Source organism: Chelmon rostratus, chromosome 23, assembly GCF_017976325.1.
Source record: "Chelmon rostratus isolate fCheRos1 chromosome 23, fCheRos1.pri, whole genome shotgun sequence".
Taxonomy (NCBI): Eukaryota; Metazoa; Chordata; class Actinopteri; order Chaetodontiformes; family Chaetodontidae; genus Chelmon; species Chelmon rostratus.
In genome coordinates, this window is record NC_055680.1 from 12636586 (window position 1) to 12656167 (window position 19582).

Sequence of the window (19582 nt, forward strand, 5' to 3'; positions counted from 1 at the left end):
ATGCTTTTTTGGGGGGGTGGCTGGGGGGTGTGAGGGGGGGTATTATGCGCTCGGTGATAACACACGAAACACATGCATGCATGTGGAATGGCTGTGTGGCCCCACTTGTACTCACTGCACTGTTGTTGATAATTGGCCCTATGAAAATCAAAGGGGAGAAATATCGCCTGCTCGTTCCGCATCCGGCACAAAAACGCCACTGGGGAGACGGAATTTTGACTCTTGCTGATGGAAACAACCTGTCAGCCAATTCTATATGATTTCACTGTCAATCCGCGTAAATGAGAATTAGACAGTATCCGTGCAGTACACCTGTGGGTCCTGAACGGATGTCACCTGATTCCTGTCTCACCTGTTAGACTTCTTTTACACACGTTATTGCATCTTAATTCGACCCATCATGATTTTATTCCCTCGTAAGCAAACAGTTGAAACATTGATCTTTATTCAATTCTTGCGCCCATTTAAATGTGCTGTTGGGCCGCGAACGGCTTTGACGCCTAATTGTCATGTTTTATTGAAAGTTTATAGCTGCTGCGTGAGTGTGTAAAGAAAAATAAAGCTGGGGAGAAAGAGAAAGAGAGAACCAGGGAGGCTGTGTGTTACACGCCATTGAAATGCAAATATCATTGAAGAACAAGGAGTGGTTCTGTGTGTGCGTGTGTGTGTGTGTGTTGTTCCCTGTATGTGCATGCAGCGGGGCAGCAGTGGGAGAGGAGGGGCGCAAATTGGACAAGTTTTTGGGGGTAGAAGAGACTTTAGCAAACAGCCACACACACGGCAGCTTCATATGACGCGGTGCAGACCTGCGGATTTCCAAACATCTATGTCCCATTTTTTGACTTTCTTCCACAAAGAGGACGCTCTTTTTTTCTTTTTCTTTTTTTTACAATAAGAAGTGACTTTACGTGTTTTCTAAGATCTCCTTCCCATCCCAGGGCTTGCGGGATTTGCGCGACTTGAACTTTGGATGCTCGGATGGTTTCAGGAGCGCTTCCAAGTGCGCAGAAAAAACGTGCCTACTGCCATTCAACCGACTGATGCCCCCCTCTCCGTCTGACTCGCCGTGAATCATGTCACGCCGGAAGCAGAAACGACCCCAGCATCTCGTTAACGCGGATCCGGGGGGCCCAAAGCTGCTATCTCACGGTGAGAGAACATCCTTTCAAGTGTGCATGCGTTTTTGTCTCGAATTTCTTTCTTGAAAGAGGCGCAGTTCATCCCGCGACGCAGCCCGAACGGCGCTCATCATCGCTGCATGCGGAATTTTAAACCTTCAGGGAACTTTTACAAAAGCAACAAAATAAATTGGGTTTAGACTCACGTGAAATGCGTTTATCGTGTGCTTTCTCGCTGTCATTTTCATCAGTTTATTTATGCATGGCCACATTCCAACAAACGCACCTGATTTAGCAGACCAAAAAAAAAAAGTTTAAGATCCAAGTTTGTCAACTGAGGACACCCCTCCTTCTTTGTCATTCACTGTGATGGGCCCCACTAAATGGAGGCCTCAGGCACTTTGGTTGGGGCCAATAAACTTGTCCCTGTGAAGTGAATAGAGTGGGATTAACTAACATACATCTGTGGCCATTTTCATGTGCTGCTCGTCCTCCAGGAAACCAACAGGCTGCTCAGCGCTGACTGCTGGAGGTCTTTGATTAGTATAGAGCACTCTCTTATTTGTTAACAATAAGGTGCATGGGTGGGGGGAAGGGAAGGCAGTGTTTTTGGGAAAGATTAATCTTCCACCCGTCCGTTCTCTTTTTCTTCTGCTCTTCGTTCATGCTTTTCTCTCTTATGCGCCCCTCTTCCCCCATTTTCCACCTTCTCAATACTTCCCTCCCCTTTCTTTCTCCCTCTTTCTCGCCCCCCAGTCCTATTGACTGTATACCCCTACACACTTTAGGGGGGCTCAGATGGATGAGAAAAAAAAAAGATTGAGAGGGGATAGAGGGATTGCTTTCGCACTTGTTCTGAGTTGTAATGGGTTGTAAGACTCGCTGCAGGTAAACTTCCAAACATGAAAGTTAAGCGTAGGGGTGTTTTTCTGTTTCCTGCATGTTCAGGTTTGTTTATAAGTGACAGCGAGAGACTTTTGCAAAGGTACAGTCTTTCATTCCATCACTATATCTCTCCAGGAGGGAATAGTTAGTTTGTCTCTCCATTGTTGTTACCCTCCCCCCTTCTTTTTCTTTTTACTCTTTCTCACTCTGTGCTCAAGATTCTGAAAGAATTTGACCCCTGAGCCGCAGAGGTCAGATTAGTTGACCAATCAGAGTGTCTGGACAGTGCCCAGAACCCTTAGCGTGGCCCGACCCTTGACCTCCACTGTGACGTAAGGGGGGAAGGGTGAATGGGGAGATGAAAGACGTAACTGCTGTAGGGAGGGGGTGGGTTAAGAGGGGTTATGGGTTGTCTTGGTGATGCCCATTGTCCTCTAAAATGTGTTGCCATAGCAGCAAGGTGGTCTGTAAGCTTTTTTGTGTGTGCAAGATGTTTGAGGAGTTTTGCTCCGGAGAGCACAGATTGAGACAAGACATTACAGACTCATAGACTGCAGAGTTTCTTTCATTTGTTGTTCAAGGCCATTTCTTAGCAGGCATTTCTTTTGAAGTCGTCATAGGATCTTTTGGTATGCACACAAATTTACTAGCTAAACATATAAACAATAACTGGAAGCAATATAATAAACACACTCTGTAACTGATAGCAGAAAGTTGTAATCAATTTACATACCTGGATATCTGGGCTCATATCTGATATTGGAGATTGTTGCATAATAGTGTTCTTGCAAAGAAACAAACAGGAAGTGAATTAAGTTTTTAAAAAGTGATTTTTTCTCTCATTCCTCAGATGATCACCTGGGCATGAAATCACCGTCCACATCACTTGGCTCAGAAGTGACCTCATCAGGGTCCTCCTCCTCCTCATCCCCCACCTCTCTCCAAGACTGCCAGCCGCCTCTGGCCCCTCGCCCATCCCCTGGTGGGCACCACGCGCCCTCCTTGCCCAGCGAGAGCTCACCTCCCCCTCACTGGCCCAGCCACATCGCCCCCTTCACCACCTCCTTACCCAACACCCACTCTTCCCTCTCTCCAGACTTTCCCCACCCCTCACTGTCATCCCAGACCCACTCACCTCCTCCCTTGGGTCAAACCTCAGGTTCTCACAGCCTGTCCCACCAAGGAAACTCTCACTCCACCATGACCTCGCCACCGATGGGCAGCTCGGCCACCACCACTACCTCCTCCTCCTCTTCCTCTTCCTCGTCTTCTCAGTGTGTGCAGCCTCACCGCGAGAGCTCCAGTCCAGGTCAGCAGCAGGCCTCCAGCTCTCCAGGGCAGCAGGGACAGATCCAGGTGCCACCGACCCTGGCAGTACTCCTAGAGGAGCTGAGGGTTTTACAACAGAGGCAAATCCACCAGATGCAGATTACAGAGGAGATTTGTAGGCATGTTCTGAGGCTTGGGGGGGCTGTCTTTGGCCAAGAAAATAATACACAGGCCAGTGGTGCAGACAGCAACCAGAAGTCTACAGGAGCAGCATCTTCATCACCAACACACCCCTCCACCGCCACGCCAGTAACCACAACCTCCTCGCTTTTGACTGGCCTTCCATCCTCTCTCTTCCCCCAGCCATCCATCTCCAAATCAGGTGCTTCACATGTCAATGGCAGCAGACCTACATCCTCCTGTACCTCTTCCTCATTATCTTCCTCATCTACGTCATCCACTATCAGCTCCTCTGTTGCCTCCCTGCACCCTCTGTCCTTGTCATTGGGTCTGCCGCCACGCTACCTCCATGAGAAATCATCCAACACCTCCTCATTTGGTCACAGTAATGGTATCGGATTTGCGACTCCCCCCCTTCCTACCACAAGCCATTCCCAGGATCTCCAGCCCAGTTCCTCCCTGGGATCTGCCTCCTCATCAGGGCGCCCTCAGCATGTGTGCCGCTTTTGTGGGAAGGTGTTGAGCAGTGATTCGTCACTCCAGATCCATCTGAGGTCACATACAGGTGAAAGGCCCTACCAGTGTCCAGTGTGCTTGAGCCGATTTACAACCAGAGGGAACCTCAAAGCCCACTTCCTGAGACACAGAGAGCAGAACCCAGAGCTGTCCCTCTCCCTGCTGCCCCCAGCACTGTCAGAGCAAACACAGAGTGGCTCTGCCCCTGGTGCCATCCAGAGAAGGAGAAAACGGCGGGCTGATGATGACGAGCAATTTAATGGAGTGAAAGGTAGCATTCCCGGGATGACAGAGAACATGGCTTTAGGATTCCTCTCTGGCACATCCACTCGGCCCTCGCCTTCTTCTCTACCTCTGCCCCCCTCAGTGGATATGGCATTGCTCTCCACAGCCCATTCACTACTGCAGCTGAACAGAGCCTCGGCCGCAGCTGCTGCCAGCGCATCTAGCACTGTGCTGCCTTCTTCCTCTTCAGCCTCCTCGTCCTCCTCCATGGGCAGTCAGTTCAAAGGAGCAAAGCAGCAGCGATTTGATGAAAACACACCTCCTCACTCCGCCCTCCATACAACCTCCCCATACTCTCAGCTGGCCCACCTCCCCAAGATTCTCTTCCCTGGAGGTGCCTCCCCCCACCACCTTGCACTTCTCCGGCCCCCAGGCCACCCATCCACCTCCCACCTCACTTCGCCTCATCAGCTACCCTTTCCCTTTCCGCCTTTCCCCAAACCATCAACCTCTTCCCCCTCTTCATCCTCTCCGACCACCTCTACCCAGACCTCAGACACCTCCAAGTTGCAGCGCCTCGTACAGAAGCTTGAAAAGCAGCCTCATGGAGGTGCCTCTTCTTCCTCCACCTCCTCGCAAACCCCTGCAGAAGCCAATGGAGAAACACACGGCCACGACCTGACCACCACCTCCAGTGCCTATCGCAGGGAAATGTTGGCTGCTCTCGGCCTGAGCCCAAGTGCCAATGCTGCTGGACTAGTGACCAGTCAGGGAGTCTCAGGTTCTGGCACAACAACTACCGCAACTACCCCTTCTCTGCCTACTGCCCAGGCTGCTAATCAGTGTGGAGTGTGTCTGCGTGTCCTCAGCTGCCCCAGAGCTCTGCGTTTGCACCAGGCCACACATCTGGGAGAGCGCCCGTTCCCTTGTAAGCTGTGTGGTCGTTCCTTCTCCACGAAGGGCAGCCTTAGGGCCCACCTGGCTACTCACCGTGCAAGACCGGCCAACTCCCGTGCCTTGAACTCCTGCCCGTTGTGCCCACGCAAGTTCACCAATGCCTTGGTTCTCCAGCATCATATCCGCTTGCACCTAGGAGGGCAAATACCACCTGATGAAGACATGCCGACTGAAGATGGATCTGAAACACAAAATGCCGTCTTTGATGATGCAGAAAATGACTCCATAGGCTCCCCATCTAACACCCAACAACTCCTTCCTCTGGCCTTAACAACAAACTCCAAGTCTCTCATGGATGCTCTCAACTCAGGGTCCAGTTCTAAGCAATCAACAACTGCTGATGCCACATCTGTGAAAACGGAGGAATCAGAGGGCTCAACACCCAGTGTTAGCCCACCCCTGACCCGTAATCCCCCCTCAGTGGGAGTTGAGGACCCCCTGCATCTGGGAGACGACACCCTAGCTGATGCTAGCCCCATGAACTCTGAAGAGGAGACCCACGCTGGCCTGGGCAGTGCCAGCCCTTTTAAAGCACCCATAGCTAGTTCTCATTCAGCTGTAGTGAATGGAGACGCAGAGGCAGATGACACCCCTCTTTCCCTCTGTGTTTCAAAGCCTGGAGTAGAAAATGATATGCCCCATAGAGCTGTTAATATTGATGAACCCTGCTCTACAGACAAACCCACCACAAGTCCTGATTCTAACCCCAAACCCACAGCTGCAAATCCCTCACCTGCCCTAACCCCACCTACTAGCCCCAAAGTTAAACCTGAAGCAACAGAGGCCTGTGGCAGTGCACCACAGGAGGCACAAGAGAGAGATGCTGCCCAAAGCAAAGACAAGAGCGAGACCACCACACCCAGAGAGCCGTTACCAGCGGTGGATCCAGAGCTGGAGAAGGACACTCCAGTGGAGGAGGGTCAGAGCGTGCCAGAAAAGCATTCAGAGGACCCAGAACCCTCTGTACCAGCACCAACACAGCAAACACAGCCTTCTCGCCCAGACAAACCCTACAGCTGCTCCCAGTGTGGAAAGGCATACGCCAGCCGTAGCGGACTTAAGGTAAGGGTTGAAGATATTATGGACTGTTTTTGAGTCAAATGTCAATGATTTTGATGTTGTAGTATGAAGATATTCAAGCAGCAATACATTTTAATGTCAAGAGTAGATTTCATCCTCCTGGACTTGTGTGTAAATTTCTGTTGTAATGTGTCTCCCATTTACAGGGCCATATGAAAACTCACCCAGGAGCACTGGCCAGTACCCCCTCTAAGGCTCAAACCAATGACAATGACGTTGCAGAGGATCGCAGTTCACATTCAGCCAGTAAGAATGCTGGACCGCAGGACGAAAAGCAGGGTTTGGCTAAATCCCCCGAGAAAAGTGACAACACAGATCCTCCACCAATCAGTGTTGTTTCTAGTGTGGCGGACGAGCCTATGGACACTACTGTGTAGATGTGTTAGTACTGTTAAATGGCTGCAGTCAGTTTTTAAAGGGTCCTGACAAGGGAATGTATTTTTTTAATAGAATGACATTTGTTTTCTAGAGTTATTCATTCTAATTCATGTTTACCTTTTGTATTAGGCAGATAGTTCGTATTGTAGTTACATTGTAGTAACATTATAAGAGATTTGTGAATGTAGTACTTTAGCTACGGATTTTTGTACTTCAAAGACCACAGTGAGGCCTTATCGTACACATTTCATAGCATTGTCACAATGAGAATTAATTGTTTGCGCTCTTTTTTTGTGCTGACACCTTTTTTGGCACAAACTATGTAAGCTGATTTGGAAAAGAGGACGGTCCAGAATTTTACAAGATGAACTCCATACCAAAACAGGCCAAATTAGTAATGGCCGATGTTTGTAAATATGAGCTGCGGTTACATTTTATGCCTTTTTATTGTTACTTTCTTCTTTCCTTTTTTAATGCCATGCTGCTGACAGCATGTTTCTGTTGTGCTAAGTTGCACTGTGAGTTGCACTGTGTCCTGTGCTGCCGAAACATCGACTTACAAAAACATGTTAACAATGATGATAACCACGATGATGTTGATATTGATAATGATGACGATGATTGTGTTCGATTATCAGTACTTGTGTGAAGAGTCCCTGTACTTTTAGCTGTAAACTTTGCCAGCAGCAAATTACCTTATCCATATTGATGATTGTAAGCGGTCTTTCTTGTTGTTGACGCTATCTCAAAGTTCAAATCGACAGCAAGGATGAGCCCTGTCCGTTATAACTCCCCCTCCTTTATCTTTCCTCCCCCGCCTCCCCCCGCTCTCCTCTCTCAAAGCACTTGAGAGTTTTCTGCTCCTGCAGAAATTGTCTACACTCACTGCATTCCTGCTTCGCCCAGTTTAGTATTTGTATGCTTTGCTTTACCCTTTGAAAACCTTTTTTTTGTAGCAATGACAAAATGTGTTCCCTTGCTTTTCATGTGATGTGTAAAAGATAAATAAAACAATGGCGATGAGAAGAGGAGACCTGTTTGTCGGTCGTCTGTGGGGGCTTTTTTGGGGGGGCAGGGTGGGGTCTTTTTTTGTTGTTGTCTGGGATCAGTTTAAGCTGTCGCTGTGAATTCATTTATCTGTTTAAGTATTCTGTTTGCATGACTCTTATTCTGTGTGTGCCTGCATGTACGCTGTTGGATGGTTTTGGCTTGTTTGTTCCAGCTCTTGGTGTGTCTGGATCGGGGGGTCCTTTGTCTGGGGCTCTGGGCTAGCTGTCTCCTAATTCTGCCTTTTTTTGCCCTGTGTCTTTTAATATGTTTCAGTACTGTGTGTGTGTGGATGTATGTGTGAAAAGGATAATCAGAGCCTGTATGAGTGTGATTGAGGGTGCAGCTGTAGAGGCCGCCACCTCCCTCCCTCCTTCCCTCCCCCTGCCTTACCCTCCCCTCTCTGTGTCATACGCTCTTTCATACGCACTCTCTTTCATTTTCTCTTTCATTTCTCTCCCTCACTCTTTCTGCTCACCCCCGTCACCCCCTCACCCCTGTACTCCCCCCTCTCCCACCCCATGTAATGAGCTGACACACAGGAAGCTCTAATCCTCACACAATGCCACCCCTCTTCCCCCCAGAGTGACTGGGAGCGGGACAGGGGGCAACAGGGACCAACCTGGCCCAGCTGTCCCCAAAATGGCCGCCTTTAATCCCTCCAGTTTTTAGCCTACAGGGGCTCCTGAAAACCATGACAACCGGTAACCAAGGGAAAGAATGCACAGGGCAGGGAGTGGGACAAAAGGAGTGAAAGGAGCCATGTGTGAGAAGTTTGTCCACATGCGTTCGTGGGCGACAAGGGACATGTCTCAATCAAAAAAAAAAAGAAGAAGAAGGAGAAGAAAAAAAGAATAATTTTAATAGTCTTCAGTTAAAGAAAGAGGCAGGGAGGTGGAGGGAGGTCCACAGGTGTGACGGTGATGGTTGCAGGCTTGAATCACGTGTGACACATTTATCCCTCATCAATAAGCATTAATCACCTCTCTGTAGACATCAATCATCTTCAGCAGGGAGGACATAAGTGTGTTTTTCTGTGGTGTTAAAGGTCATGTAATGTGCATATTCGGCCTACAGTTAAAGCAAAACAACCATCATTTGGAAGACAAAGAAGTTGTTTATTGGCCATTAATTAAGGTGATCTTGGTAGTTACAGCTGCCATTAGTGCATCAGTGAGACTCCATCCCCAAACCAGTCATTGATAAAGAAGTGTTGTGATTAATGTTAGGCAGTTAAACGTTTAATAAATGCTTTCTAACACATTACAATGTAGTTGCAAGTAGATTTAGGTATTTAGTTATTATAATCATGATCATTATTACTATTATAGCATTTATCAACAACCAATACACCTCCTGTTGGCAACAATTAGTGTATAACCAGATAGTGATAATATAATAAAGCTGTAATGAAATACAATATGTATATGTGTATACTGCTTACAAATGCTAACCAGTTAGGAGAGTGGCTCTTATGGACAAAATACTGTAAATACTATTTTACAAATTGTACAAGTCAAACCTTCAGTAATTCAGCAGATAACAGTTCCGTCATGTACTCTCTAAACTCTCCTGTTCCGAGTTTTTAATGGAAACACAAGTACCTGAACAAAGACTCCTGGGAAGAACTTCTGCTAGTTAATCTACTTCTTAATAAATACATGAATGTTATAATAAGCGTATTCATATGTGACTCCTGTATGTATGACGTGTTGTCAGGTTATAACAGAGAGCTAGATCTCAATGATACCTTTTGAGTGAATAAAACTAAAATAACATTAATCAATTACGGATCTGACTTCACCCAGGGTGATGAAAAAAAGGCCTGAAGAATAAACTCGACTTCTGCTCCAATTCTATGTCATCCAGTGTTTTTTGTTAAATCCACAAGAGGGCGCTATGGACCATAGTGTGGTCATCCACCAAAAAAGTAAGATTTTGACAGGACACACTCTATATTTATCAAGATTATTTTAAACTGACAGGATTATTACATCATTTTTTTTGTTTATCCTGCACAGAAATGATGAACAGTCAAGCTTCCGGTTTGTATGTATTTCATTTTGCTTAATTAATACAGTTAGTAGGATTCAATTTTTGTTTTTCCTGTTATGTAGAGACAGATTCAAATTTTGCAAGCAAACCAGTTGCATTCTATCTGTCCACAGAGTGATTTTAGATAGATTTTTAATTTTTATAAGACACTCACATCAGTGGAATCTTACTTTAAAAACCTCTAACATTCACACATACCTTATTCATAATCATTGCATGGACTAGTGTGCCTTTTTCTTATAATGAGTTTTTGTTATTATAATATAATATACAATATTATAATGTCACTGAAATGATTAATGATTGTAGCATTTATCAAAGGACTGCTGGTAACACTTCAGTTCCTTTATGCCGATGATGATAACACCTGTTTGATCTGCGCGATAATTTAATTAAAAGCAGATAATTTCACGGCGAAACTCACTCAGGAGACACAATGCGAGGCAATTAGGCTCCCTCCCCTCCATCCCTCCCCCCGGCTGACTCGTTTCCTTGGAAGTGGAGCGTTGGAGACCAGAAGCACATAAAAGCCACAAGTACAACATCAGCAGAGGTGGAACAGCCTAGAGCGCAGCCCAAAAAAGACAAGAGCAGCAGCGGCGTAAAAGACGCAGGGGGGAGACGCACGAAGACGCGTCTTATTGGCTGTTACGCAGGGAAAGGACGATGTTAAGGTGAGCCGAGGAGGAGAGGTGAACACAACTTGACATCGGACATTGTTTGGCATCAATTTGGACGCCCGGGAGGAGCTGAAACGCGACGAGGTGAGTCTGAGCAGCTGCTTGTCTGTACCCGCTGAACGAGGCGCCTCTTGATCGTGCGTGCAGGTGTACCACTGACACAAGGAAGTTACAGTCAAGTTTACAACACGGGCTCGAGCCTGTTTATTATTTATTAACCTCGCGTGCCATTCCACGTTTGCCTCTCATGTGAAAGTGCATCGTTGAAATCAAACCAAGCGAGTGCGAAATGGTTGGAAGAGGCTCTCTCAGGCTTACAGTGTGGCCTTTTTTTTTTAGATTTAACATAAGTGTCATTTAAAAAGGAAGATGTCACAGATTAAAATAAGATGTAACAGGTAGGAGCCAGACATCCTGCAACCAGGTGACTCCTCCTCCCTCTCAGATACAGTTCATACTCAGAAGGGACTGATGGTAATAAACTGTTCAGTGCTCAGTGCTTCATGAAGCCCTAAAAAAGGAGCTGAATCACTTCACTGTACGCTTGACTTGAGAGGATTTTCTCAATCCAGGATGTAACCTTGGGTAACTCCCGAAGGACTACTTATCAGCAGCTCCTGGACCTTGCACTCTCTTTTCTGTGAGAGCCTCGCCTCTCAGTGTCAGTGGCACGCTGCTCGATCACATGCAGGAAGACTCAGTCTACTGTCTTCCTCTCTTTGCAGTCACTCCTTCTCGAACCCACGTGCTGCTGCTGATCTGCTGCTGCTGCCTCAAGGTATGGCTTCTGCTAAAATCGACAGTGAAGTGTGTCCTTTTGCAGGCTGATATCAGCTGATACCTCTCTTACTTTGATGATCTTTTCTCCGCCTGGCTCTATATCTATATCTCCCCCTCTGAATTACTCACTTGGTGTCTTCTGTTAACTATCTCGGGATCAATTTTTGTGTGTATGCGCCTCACTGTTCTTTCTATCTAAATCTTAGGTTCAGAGGTATTTTGGTGTTTCTACGCTCCGTTCTCCTACAGTCTAAGTCACTGTTCTTGGTTGTTTGATCAATCTCTGCTCATCAAGAAATGGCCTCACAATCCTGATGATGTTTTTGCTGATTTGAAGGTGAAAAGTCACCTCGACTCAAGCTTGAATCGGAGGGTTTTTAGCTGTAAGAAACCCCTGAAAAGTAACAGTTAAATCCAGACTTTCACTTTTAGGTGAAAAGGTAAAGGTCACTTCACCCTTAAATCACCCCAAAAATATGTTTTTGAAAATGAAAGCATCAGGAGATTGCACATTTTTCTTAAGGTAACATCACTGCAATTCAAAACTCCATTTACAGTTAATTAAATCTAAGGCAGTTCATTCCTAAGTTTGTACATTAGCCTGTGGGCCCATTAACGTAGTCTGACCCCAACTCATTGAAGCCAGTCAAACAGAAAGGTGAATGAACATGCTGCCCAACATGCGCCTGTCTCTTCATCCAACTATGCTGAGGATGATGAACTTTGGAAAACATGTGACCAGCCGCTTTGCTGACACCTGCTGTGTGTGTAGGTGGATTCAGGTGTTTTCAGGCATGTGGCATGTTTGCTCCTCCCCCCCCCTCTCTCTCTCTTGCTCTCTGTCAATACACTCAACCTTAAAAGGCCATTTACTGTGTGGCCTAATGGCTCTCCAATCCAAATCCAGCAGCGTGGTTTTTTTTTTTTTTTTTTTTTTGTATGTTTGTTCCCGCATTAGTGCCTGTGGCATGTAAATATGTTTTACTAGATCTGGACAACAACACAAGTATTTGTGACACATCGGTCTCCATGGTAACAGCATCACTGATATGACTGTGTGTGTTTCCTCCACAGATGGCAGGAGGTGATCAAAGATAACCGGGGGGAAAAGTTTGTCTTCAGGCGCACATCAAGGCGAAAAACTCTGAAATTTTGTTCAAGAAACATTTTATAACTTTCTTAATTTATAAATAAGCCACCAAAGAACGAACAATGGCATCTTACAGCCCCGCCCCGACACAAGAGGCGCCTAATGGCAGACCCCCATCGCCGACATCTGAAGGCTCGGGGGAGTCCATGAAGCTGAAGAAGGAGATCTCCCTCGTGAACGGGGTCTGCCTGATCGTGGGGAACATGATCGGCTCGGGGATCTTCGTCTCACCCAAGGGCGTCCTCATGCACAGCGCCTCCTACGGCCTATCTCTGGTGGTGTGGACCATCGGCGGGATCTTCTCCGTGTTCGGGGCCCTGTGCTACGCCGAGCTGGGGACCACCATCACCAAGTCGGGGGCCTCCTACGCCTACATCCTTGAGGCCTTCGGGGGCTTCCTTGCCTTCATTCGCCTGTGGACGTCGTTGCTCATCATCGAGCCGACCAGCCAGGCCGTCATAGCTATCACGTTCTCCAACTACATGGTGCAGCCCATCTTCCCCACCTGTGTAGCTCCATACATCGCCAACAGGCTGCTGGCTGCTGCTTGTATATGTAAGTACACATTCCGTGTGTGTGAAAGTGTGTATGTGTGTGACATTTAGAGATTGAGGACAGCAGTAAGATGAGCCAACAAAGGAGTGATATAAAGAGTCTGTCATCGCCACAGTTATGTACCCATACAAAAGAAAGCATGTGAGCGTTATAGACTGGAGAAGTGAAAACCGGTGACACCAATGCTGCAGTCAGCAGGTCTGCAGCAGAAAGCCCCACTGATGTCTGACGAAAGAGGAACCGAGCGTCCCTTAAAACCTGTGCAGCCAATTGTGAAGAGGGAGGGGAAAAGATAATTTTACACAACCTCAGATTTAGAAATCCTCGCACGTGACAACTCAAGTCAGCAACAGCGAGTAGCTATTCATAAATGCGGAGGCAAACTTTGTACATGGACGCGGCCCAGATCGCCGAGGTAACTAGAAAACAACGCCGCAGAGAAAGAGCAAAGCCGACAAACTGAATTAATCAAACTAACAAGATCGCTGCAGGATATTCGCAGAACGGCTCACCGCGGCAACCGAGCACAACTCCAGAGGCGACAAAATACCGACACTCAGGCAACCGGACAAGAAGCCAAAAGACAGACAGGGAGCTTGTTATGATAATATCTTACAGATGATCCCTGATAGTAGAGATAAATAAAATACACACATTGTGCCTGTTTGCGATAATGTATCACTCATTCATCCAACCGCCCGCCTGAAAGGCAGGCAGGGATGCATGCATGCATGACACACACTGCCATGCACCGATAAGCAGTGCTCAGAGGAGGACTCAGGGTGCTGATAGCTGTGAGGTAAAGTCCTTCCTGCAGTGGCACTCTGACCTGAGAGGCTAACAGGCTACTGACAGCTCAGCACAGGAGTCAGGCTTCAAACCAAACTACATACACTCCCCGTCTGTGAAGCACTGATTGAAAAACTTTTACTCTGTGGAGACTTCCTGCTCGGACATGACATCAGACCTGATTTTGTCGTCCCGCTGTGCCCCAGTTTGTAGTTGAGATTAGGGTAAACTTTTGGCCATACTCTTACTGATTAGAGTTCATTTTTCTTTCGCTCAAGGGAAAACTTCTCATGAAAATGCACATTCAGGTAAATAAAACTTGGTTCAAATCTACGGAGCCCATTAATGCCAGAAAAATTAAAATGAATAGATAAAAAGTTATGCAGGATAAGAAATAAAAATATTCAGTGAGTCAAGATACTAAGTCAAAATTATGAGAAAGTAAAGTTTGTAATTGTATAAGTCAAACTTAAGTTAACTTGACCTACTATCTCATTATTGAGTATTTCATAAGTCCATATCAATTAATTAAGTCCATTTGTTTTTTACTTGTTTCATAATTCTGACTCACTGGCTCATAATTTTACTTATTTTGTTGTTGTTTAGTATCTCATAATTAGGACTTAAGTTGAAACTTGAACCTACTCCCGCACTCTAAAACTGTAAAGATCTTGACATATCGCAACTATAGAGTACTTTTAACTCTTGTCAGAATTTTGGGGTTTTTGGAACAAAATGACTGACATTTGCAGCTGAATTAAGAAGCGGGAAAGTCAGGCATAGTTTTGCTTTTGAGTCACGTGACAGAAATAAAAAAAGGATTTTCTGAATTTGTATCCGTCGGCAGTAAGACGAGGACCTCCTCATTCACTCGTTAATAACACGGAAACTGAACGCTTCTTAGCCTTCAGCATCTGCAGCTCTGGACGTCAAAGTGTCCCACCTGCATGTGAGGTCACATCTGGACCATATTTGCCCTCCACTTCCAGTCATCCAGCCTCCTAAACCCAATCTCACACCTCCCACCCTTCTAACCTTTCACTATCAACACACCACGCCTCTGCTTCTGCGTGGCAACATCTCCATCTCCATCGCTCATCGCCGGTCGCCTCCGTCAGGGACGTTGTGTCTTGTTGTGTTTGACCGGGCCTCATGTCGGGAGCGGACGTGTTATGATCCTCTACCTGTCAACGTGCTGGAAGGTGATAGTGTTATGATTCGTCCCCTCGCTCCCGGTGGTCAACGTGGAGCAGAGGGCGGGTGATGTAATCCTGTTTTGGCCTCTTCTCCAAACCTCCGGGTGATGTGGAGTTCAGTGTGCAGAGATAAGTGCAGTCTGCGAGCGGGAGCGCTTTGAACGAACTTGATGCTGCTGTAGATAAAACATGTCGACTCAGCCGGTTCACAGGTGAATTTGTTTAATCAGTGCTTACGAGGCCTCTTGAGTCAGGAGGAAGATTTACACAACAAGGAATGCTTTCATCTTTTGAGCGAGATAATGAACGATAGGATTACAGGAGGTGTAATTTTTGTGGAACTCAAAATATTTTATGCTACTCGCTAACAACTGAATTGTTCAGGGTGAGCGCAGATCCTGTGCCTTGTTATCTGTGTTTTTATGAGCGTGGTGGGATCATGTGCTGATAGGAGGCCAGAAAGATAAGTCGCACAGAGAAGGACAAAAACATGTTGTCCAAGCGCGTCAATGATGCTCAAAAGAGAGGGAGGGCAATCAGGAAGAAGTAGCAGCTTAAACCTTTTTACTAGCAGTCATTCGGGCTGTGGGTCACAAATCACCAACCTCCAGCAGTATTATATGAGGTCATGAGATCAGTGGCGGTTGCACAACACTCCTTTACAGCTTTTAAGACATGTATGACGGTACCTGTGTGCACTGTGTGCGTGCATGAGGTTGTATGTGCTGCACTCAGCTGTTTCCTCATCTGAAAAACAACAGGCCAGTCCGCTTGAGTCAGCAGCAGCGTTTCCTCAAACCGGCCGAGCTCTCAAACGGAAACGTGCTGGCACACACTCAGGGTTTACAGAGCGAGTGTCACCCGCCGAGACTGTTACAGGGTTTGTTCCTGTGTGTGTGGTTGTATGAGTCATATACGCATATTTATGCACGTGCTCTGGTTGCTTCCCCTCAGGTTTGCTGACGTTTGTGAACTGCGCATATGTAAAGTGGGGCACCAGGGTCCAGGACTTCTTCACCTACGCCAAAGTCATCGCTCTCATCGCTGTCATCATCACTGGCCTGGTGAAGATCGGACAAGGTGCTAACTCATGCTAACTCCTTTCTTTCATCTTAAACCCTCCACAATGTCTTAAATATTACCACAGCTTAGTTGCTTTAAAAGATGAGCTTATGGTAAAAATACTGCTTGAAATTACTACATGGAGGCTAGAAAACTGGCTCTTCTTATAATTTCATATCATAATGATGTTGGTGCTCTCCAGGTCACACACAGAACTTTGAAGGCCTGTTCCATGGCTCCTCTCAGGATCCAGGACACATTGCTCTGGCTCTGTACTCGGCTCTGTTCTCCTACTCCGGATGGGACACCCTCAACTTTGTCACAGAGGAGATCAAGAACCCAGAGAGGTGAGGGGATCAAGTCGAGGCGTTGTAGTGCGCAACATCAGATGAAAGCGCATTTTAAGAGACATGTTGACAGGCGGGGGCTGAACTGTGAGTCTTTAGCAATGTCTTACTGCAATACTGTTGCATGGCTCTGGAAATTGTCCGTACAAGAGCAGCAGTATTTTTAAATCAGATCACATATATCCCTTGCCTGTTTTTGAAGGAAGCTCATTGTTAGGTCTCATTTTGCTCGTGCCGGTATATCACGCATGCTAGCTCATACAGTCGTCTTTATGTCTGCAAATAATTAATTCTATTCCAAGTTAAACACATTAATAATGGAGCTCCCAACATCGTCCTATTTTGCTTGATATATATGTAAGGTTGCAGGATACAGGCCCCCATTTCTGGCGTGATTTGATCAACACTTGTGCCGCAGATTTCCTGAACTGTCTGTCAAGAGGAAACAACTGAGCAGTAAACAGTACAGATAGAGCGACAGGCAAACCACATTGAAAGTATGTGTGGATGTGTATTCTAGACTTCCTGTGATTCACGATGATCAAATGAAGCTCGGCTACCAGTGCTGGAAGAAGTACTAATGCCACACTGCAAAAATACTCCACTGCAACTCCTGCATTTAAAACCACGCTCAAGTATAAGTTTGCTGGTATTACATGCAAAATATATATAAAGTATCCAAAGTAAAAGTACTCATTGTGCATTGCTTGTGCAATGCACCACATTCTGTACGACACCAATAAGATACACCTGGAAATACTCAAAGTACAGTGCTTGAGTAAATATACTTAGTTACATTCCACCACTGAAAACTACACATGTGATTGGATCACAAGCCTCTCCCAGAGTTCCCAGGCAGATTAAGTGACAAACAACCCCACCTCATCACAATCCCCATCCTCCCCTCACCCACGAGGTCCGTGTGCTCTTGACCCAGAGCCTCCTGACGAAGCCTCTCACACTCTGGATCTCACCTCCTCTGCTTCCCCCTGCTGTTTGTTTGTGTGAATTACAGGAATCTGCCGCTGGCCATCGCCATTTCCATGCCCATAGTGACGGTGATCTACATTCTGACTAATGTGGCCTACTACACCATCCTCCCCATCAATGCGATCTTAGACAGCGATGCTGTCGCTGTGGTAAGTACATACAATCCTCAGTAAATCACCTGACTTCAGCTCCATACTTGTCAAGTTCCGCTTTACACCATTTAATCTCTTTCCAGACGTTTGCAGACCAAGTATTTGGTGTAATGAACTGGACGATTCCCTTGGCGGTGGCTCTCTCCTGCTTCGGAGGACTCAACGCCTCCATCCTGGCATCCTCCAGGTGAGAGCTCACGTCTGGATATTTGTTTTGGTGCCACTTCACCTCTGTGTTATCAGCACCCATTGACTCGTTGCAGCCTGTGTCCACCGGCATCACTCATCAGCGCTCATTCACTCATTTTTGTGTCTTGAAAAGGCTGTTCTTCGTGGGCTCCAGAGAGGGCCAGCTGCCCGACTACCTGTGCATGATCCATGTCAACCGCTACACTCCCGTCCCCGCCCTGCTCTTCAACGTCAGTCAACCCTCATCATCTTTTGTCTCCCGTTGTCTAATGATTTCATTTAGCTGCTGTTTAGGAAAACCCTCCACATGTTTTGCAGTCTGACTCACGGTGCTTCTTGCATGTCTCTGCAGGGCATCATGGCTCTGATATACCTGTGTGTAGAAGACGTCTTCAGGCTCATCAACTACTACAGCTTCAGCTACTGGTTCTTCGTCGGTCTGTCCATTTTGGGGCAAATGTATCTGCGCTGGAAGCAGCCAGACAGGAAGAGACCACTAAAGGTAACTTTTACTGCAGTCGCTGCAGCAGATTTCAGCATTATTCTCAGTAATTATTGTATTTCATGGTGGGTTTTTTTTCTTTTTGCACCATAGTTATTTGTAGGCGGTGTTTAACCTCTTACTTCCATTGTTAATGTGGTGATTAAGACCATCATCTCACCTCTTTTGCCTCTCCTCCTCCCTCAGCTCAGCCTCTTCTACCCCATCGTTTTCTGTCTCCTCACCGTCTTCCTGGTGGTGGTGCCGCTCTACAGCGACACCATTAACTCCCTGATCGGCATCGGCATCGCCCTGTCAGGAGTGCCTGTTTACTTCCTCTGCTGCTACACTCCGGCCAGCAAGAGGCCACTGTGGCTACGGAGCTTCATCGGTGAGGTTTTCATACATTAAAGAGGCATTTTGTTTGAAATCAGAAGTGTTTGTCGACGGGAAGCTTTGTGAAGTAACGATATAACTAAAATTTTGCAGCCTTGCTAGAAAATTAAATAATTATTGGAAAAATAAAACATGAAAAATATTTAGAGTTTGCAGGACAGATCTAAACACGTGTGGAAGCTTCTTTTATCACTGAGGCTGGATCTGGTTCCTGAACCAGATCTTTTAGATCTGTTTTTTTAAAGGGATCCATTAATCAATTAATCCTTGCAGATGGATTCAGGCTAATCATGAACTTTTCTCCCGTCTCCACCTCTTTCAGCTAAATCCGGCGTGCTGATTCAGAAGGTGTGCTTCTCTGTCCTGACTGAAATGGATGACAAGGAAGAGTAGACGCTTGGATTTAACGCCCTGACGAATGCTGACGACACACAAATGTAGAACCTGGACTCATCCTGGCCGGTCGCAGCCGCCTCACGGCCTCAGTGGATGAAACATTTGAGCTTGAGCTGGACCCCGGCTCTCTGAACTGTCAATCGTCACCCAGTGGCAATGATAATGAATGCATGAATGATGGCGCCCGGGTGGTTGTTGGCAAGATTTCACTCTAGAGGCTTCAGAGAGAACATTTTAATGCACTCCTGAAGAACACCTGTTTCTATGACAGAACTGTACTTATTAGAATTATTTGATATGTCAAGTCAAGTATTTTGTATGAAATCACATACATGTAATACATTTTTGATTGTACTGAAAGGTGGCAAATTATTATTATGACTAAACTGTTTAAATGGACAGGAGTTATTTGAAACTACAAGCACTGCTGACCATAGAAACCTTGGTATTATTATTATTTGCACACATGAAATCAAGCAGTTAAGGAGATTAGAATGTGCTTCCACATTCACCAATGTGGGGGAAATAGTTCATAAGAAGTTTTATACTGTAGGGTGCAAAGTCTGGTGAAGTGAAGGGCTATTTTTATCATTTTTTCTGCAGTGTCTTCGTAAGAGTTTGAGACAGTTGAGCTGCAAACATGTATTGCTAATAAAATGACTTGTTGACAACATAAATGGATGTATTTCTTTCATTCTTCTCCAGGGAT

The 19582-nt window shown here is 46.3% G+C and overlaps 2 protein-coding genes across 3 annotated transcripts; both read left to right on the forward strand.

The window, feature by feature from the left end:
* The first annotated feature begins 1073 nt into the window (after window positions 1-1073).
* si:ch211-212k18.5 (sal-like protein 4) lies at window positions 1074-6607 on the forward strand. The gene is made up of 3 exons (XM_041965715.1): window positions 1074-1149; window positions 2854-6212; window positions 6377-6607. Exons 1-3 carry the CDS (start codon window positions 1074-1076, stop codon window positions 6605-6607), a joined length of 3666 nt encoding a protein of 1221 aa, XP_041821649.1.
* A 3648-nt stretch (window positions 6608-10255) lies between these two features.
* Window positions 10256-19565, forward strand: slc7a7 (solute carrier family 7 member 7). Of its 2 annotated transcripts, XM_041964503.1 has the most exons (11): window positions 10256-10474; window positions 11116-11168; window positions 12245-12875; window positions 15815-15940; window positions 16125-16269; window positions 17285-17408; window positions 17495-17598; window positions 17734-17830; window positions 17953-18102; window positions 18289-18472; window positions 18800-19565. In XM_041964503.1, the coding sequence occupies exons 3-11, from the start codon at window positions 12383-12385 to the stop codon at window positions 18868-18870; spliced, it is 1494 nt and encodes a 497-aa protein (XP_041820437.1). In that variant the 5' UTR covers window positions 10256-10474; window positions 11116-11168; window positions 12245-12382; the 3' UTR covers window positions 18871-19565. The 2 variants fall into 2 exon arrangements, with proteins under 2 accessions (XP_041820437.1, XP_041820438.1); XM_041964504.1 differs by lacking the exon at window positions 11116-11168.
* Window positions 19566-19582: the final 17 nt, after the last annotated feature.

Excerpts from the sequence above, each read along its gene's own strand:
- si:ch211-212k18.5 (XM_041965715.1), top strand. The coding sequence starts at position 1,074 with ATGTCACGCCGGAAGCAGAAACGACCCCAGCATCTCGTTAACGCGGAT. Across the intron at positions 1,150-2,853 it reads CCCAAAGCTGCTATCTCACG|ATGATCACCTGGGCATGAAA; the intron begins GTGAGAGAACAT and ends CTCATTCCTCAG. Across the intron at positions 6,213-6,376 it reads CCAGCCGTAGCGGACTTAAG|GGCCATATGAAAACTCACCC; the intron begins GTAAGGGTTGAA and ends TCCCATTTACAG.
- slc7a7 (XM_041964503.1), top strand. The coding sequence starts at position 12,383 with ATGGCATCTTACAGCCCCGCCCCGACACAAGAGGCGCCTAATGGCAGA. Across the intron at positions 12,876-15,814 it reads GCTGGCTGCTGCTTGTATAT|GTTTGCTGACGTTTGTGAAC; the intron begins GTAAGTACACAT and ends GCTTCCCCTCAG. Across the intron at positions 15,941-16,124 it reads CCTGGTGAAGATCGGACAAG|GTCACACACAGAACTTTGAA; the intron begins GTGCTAACTCAT and ends GGTGCTCTCCAG.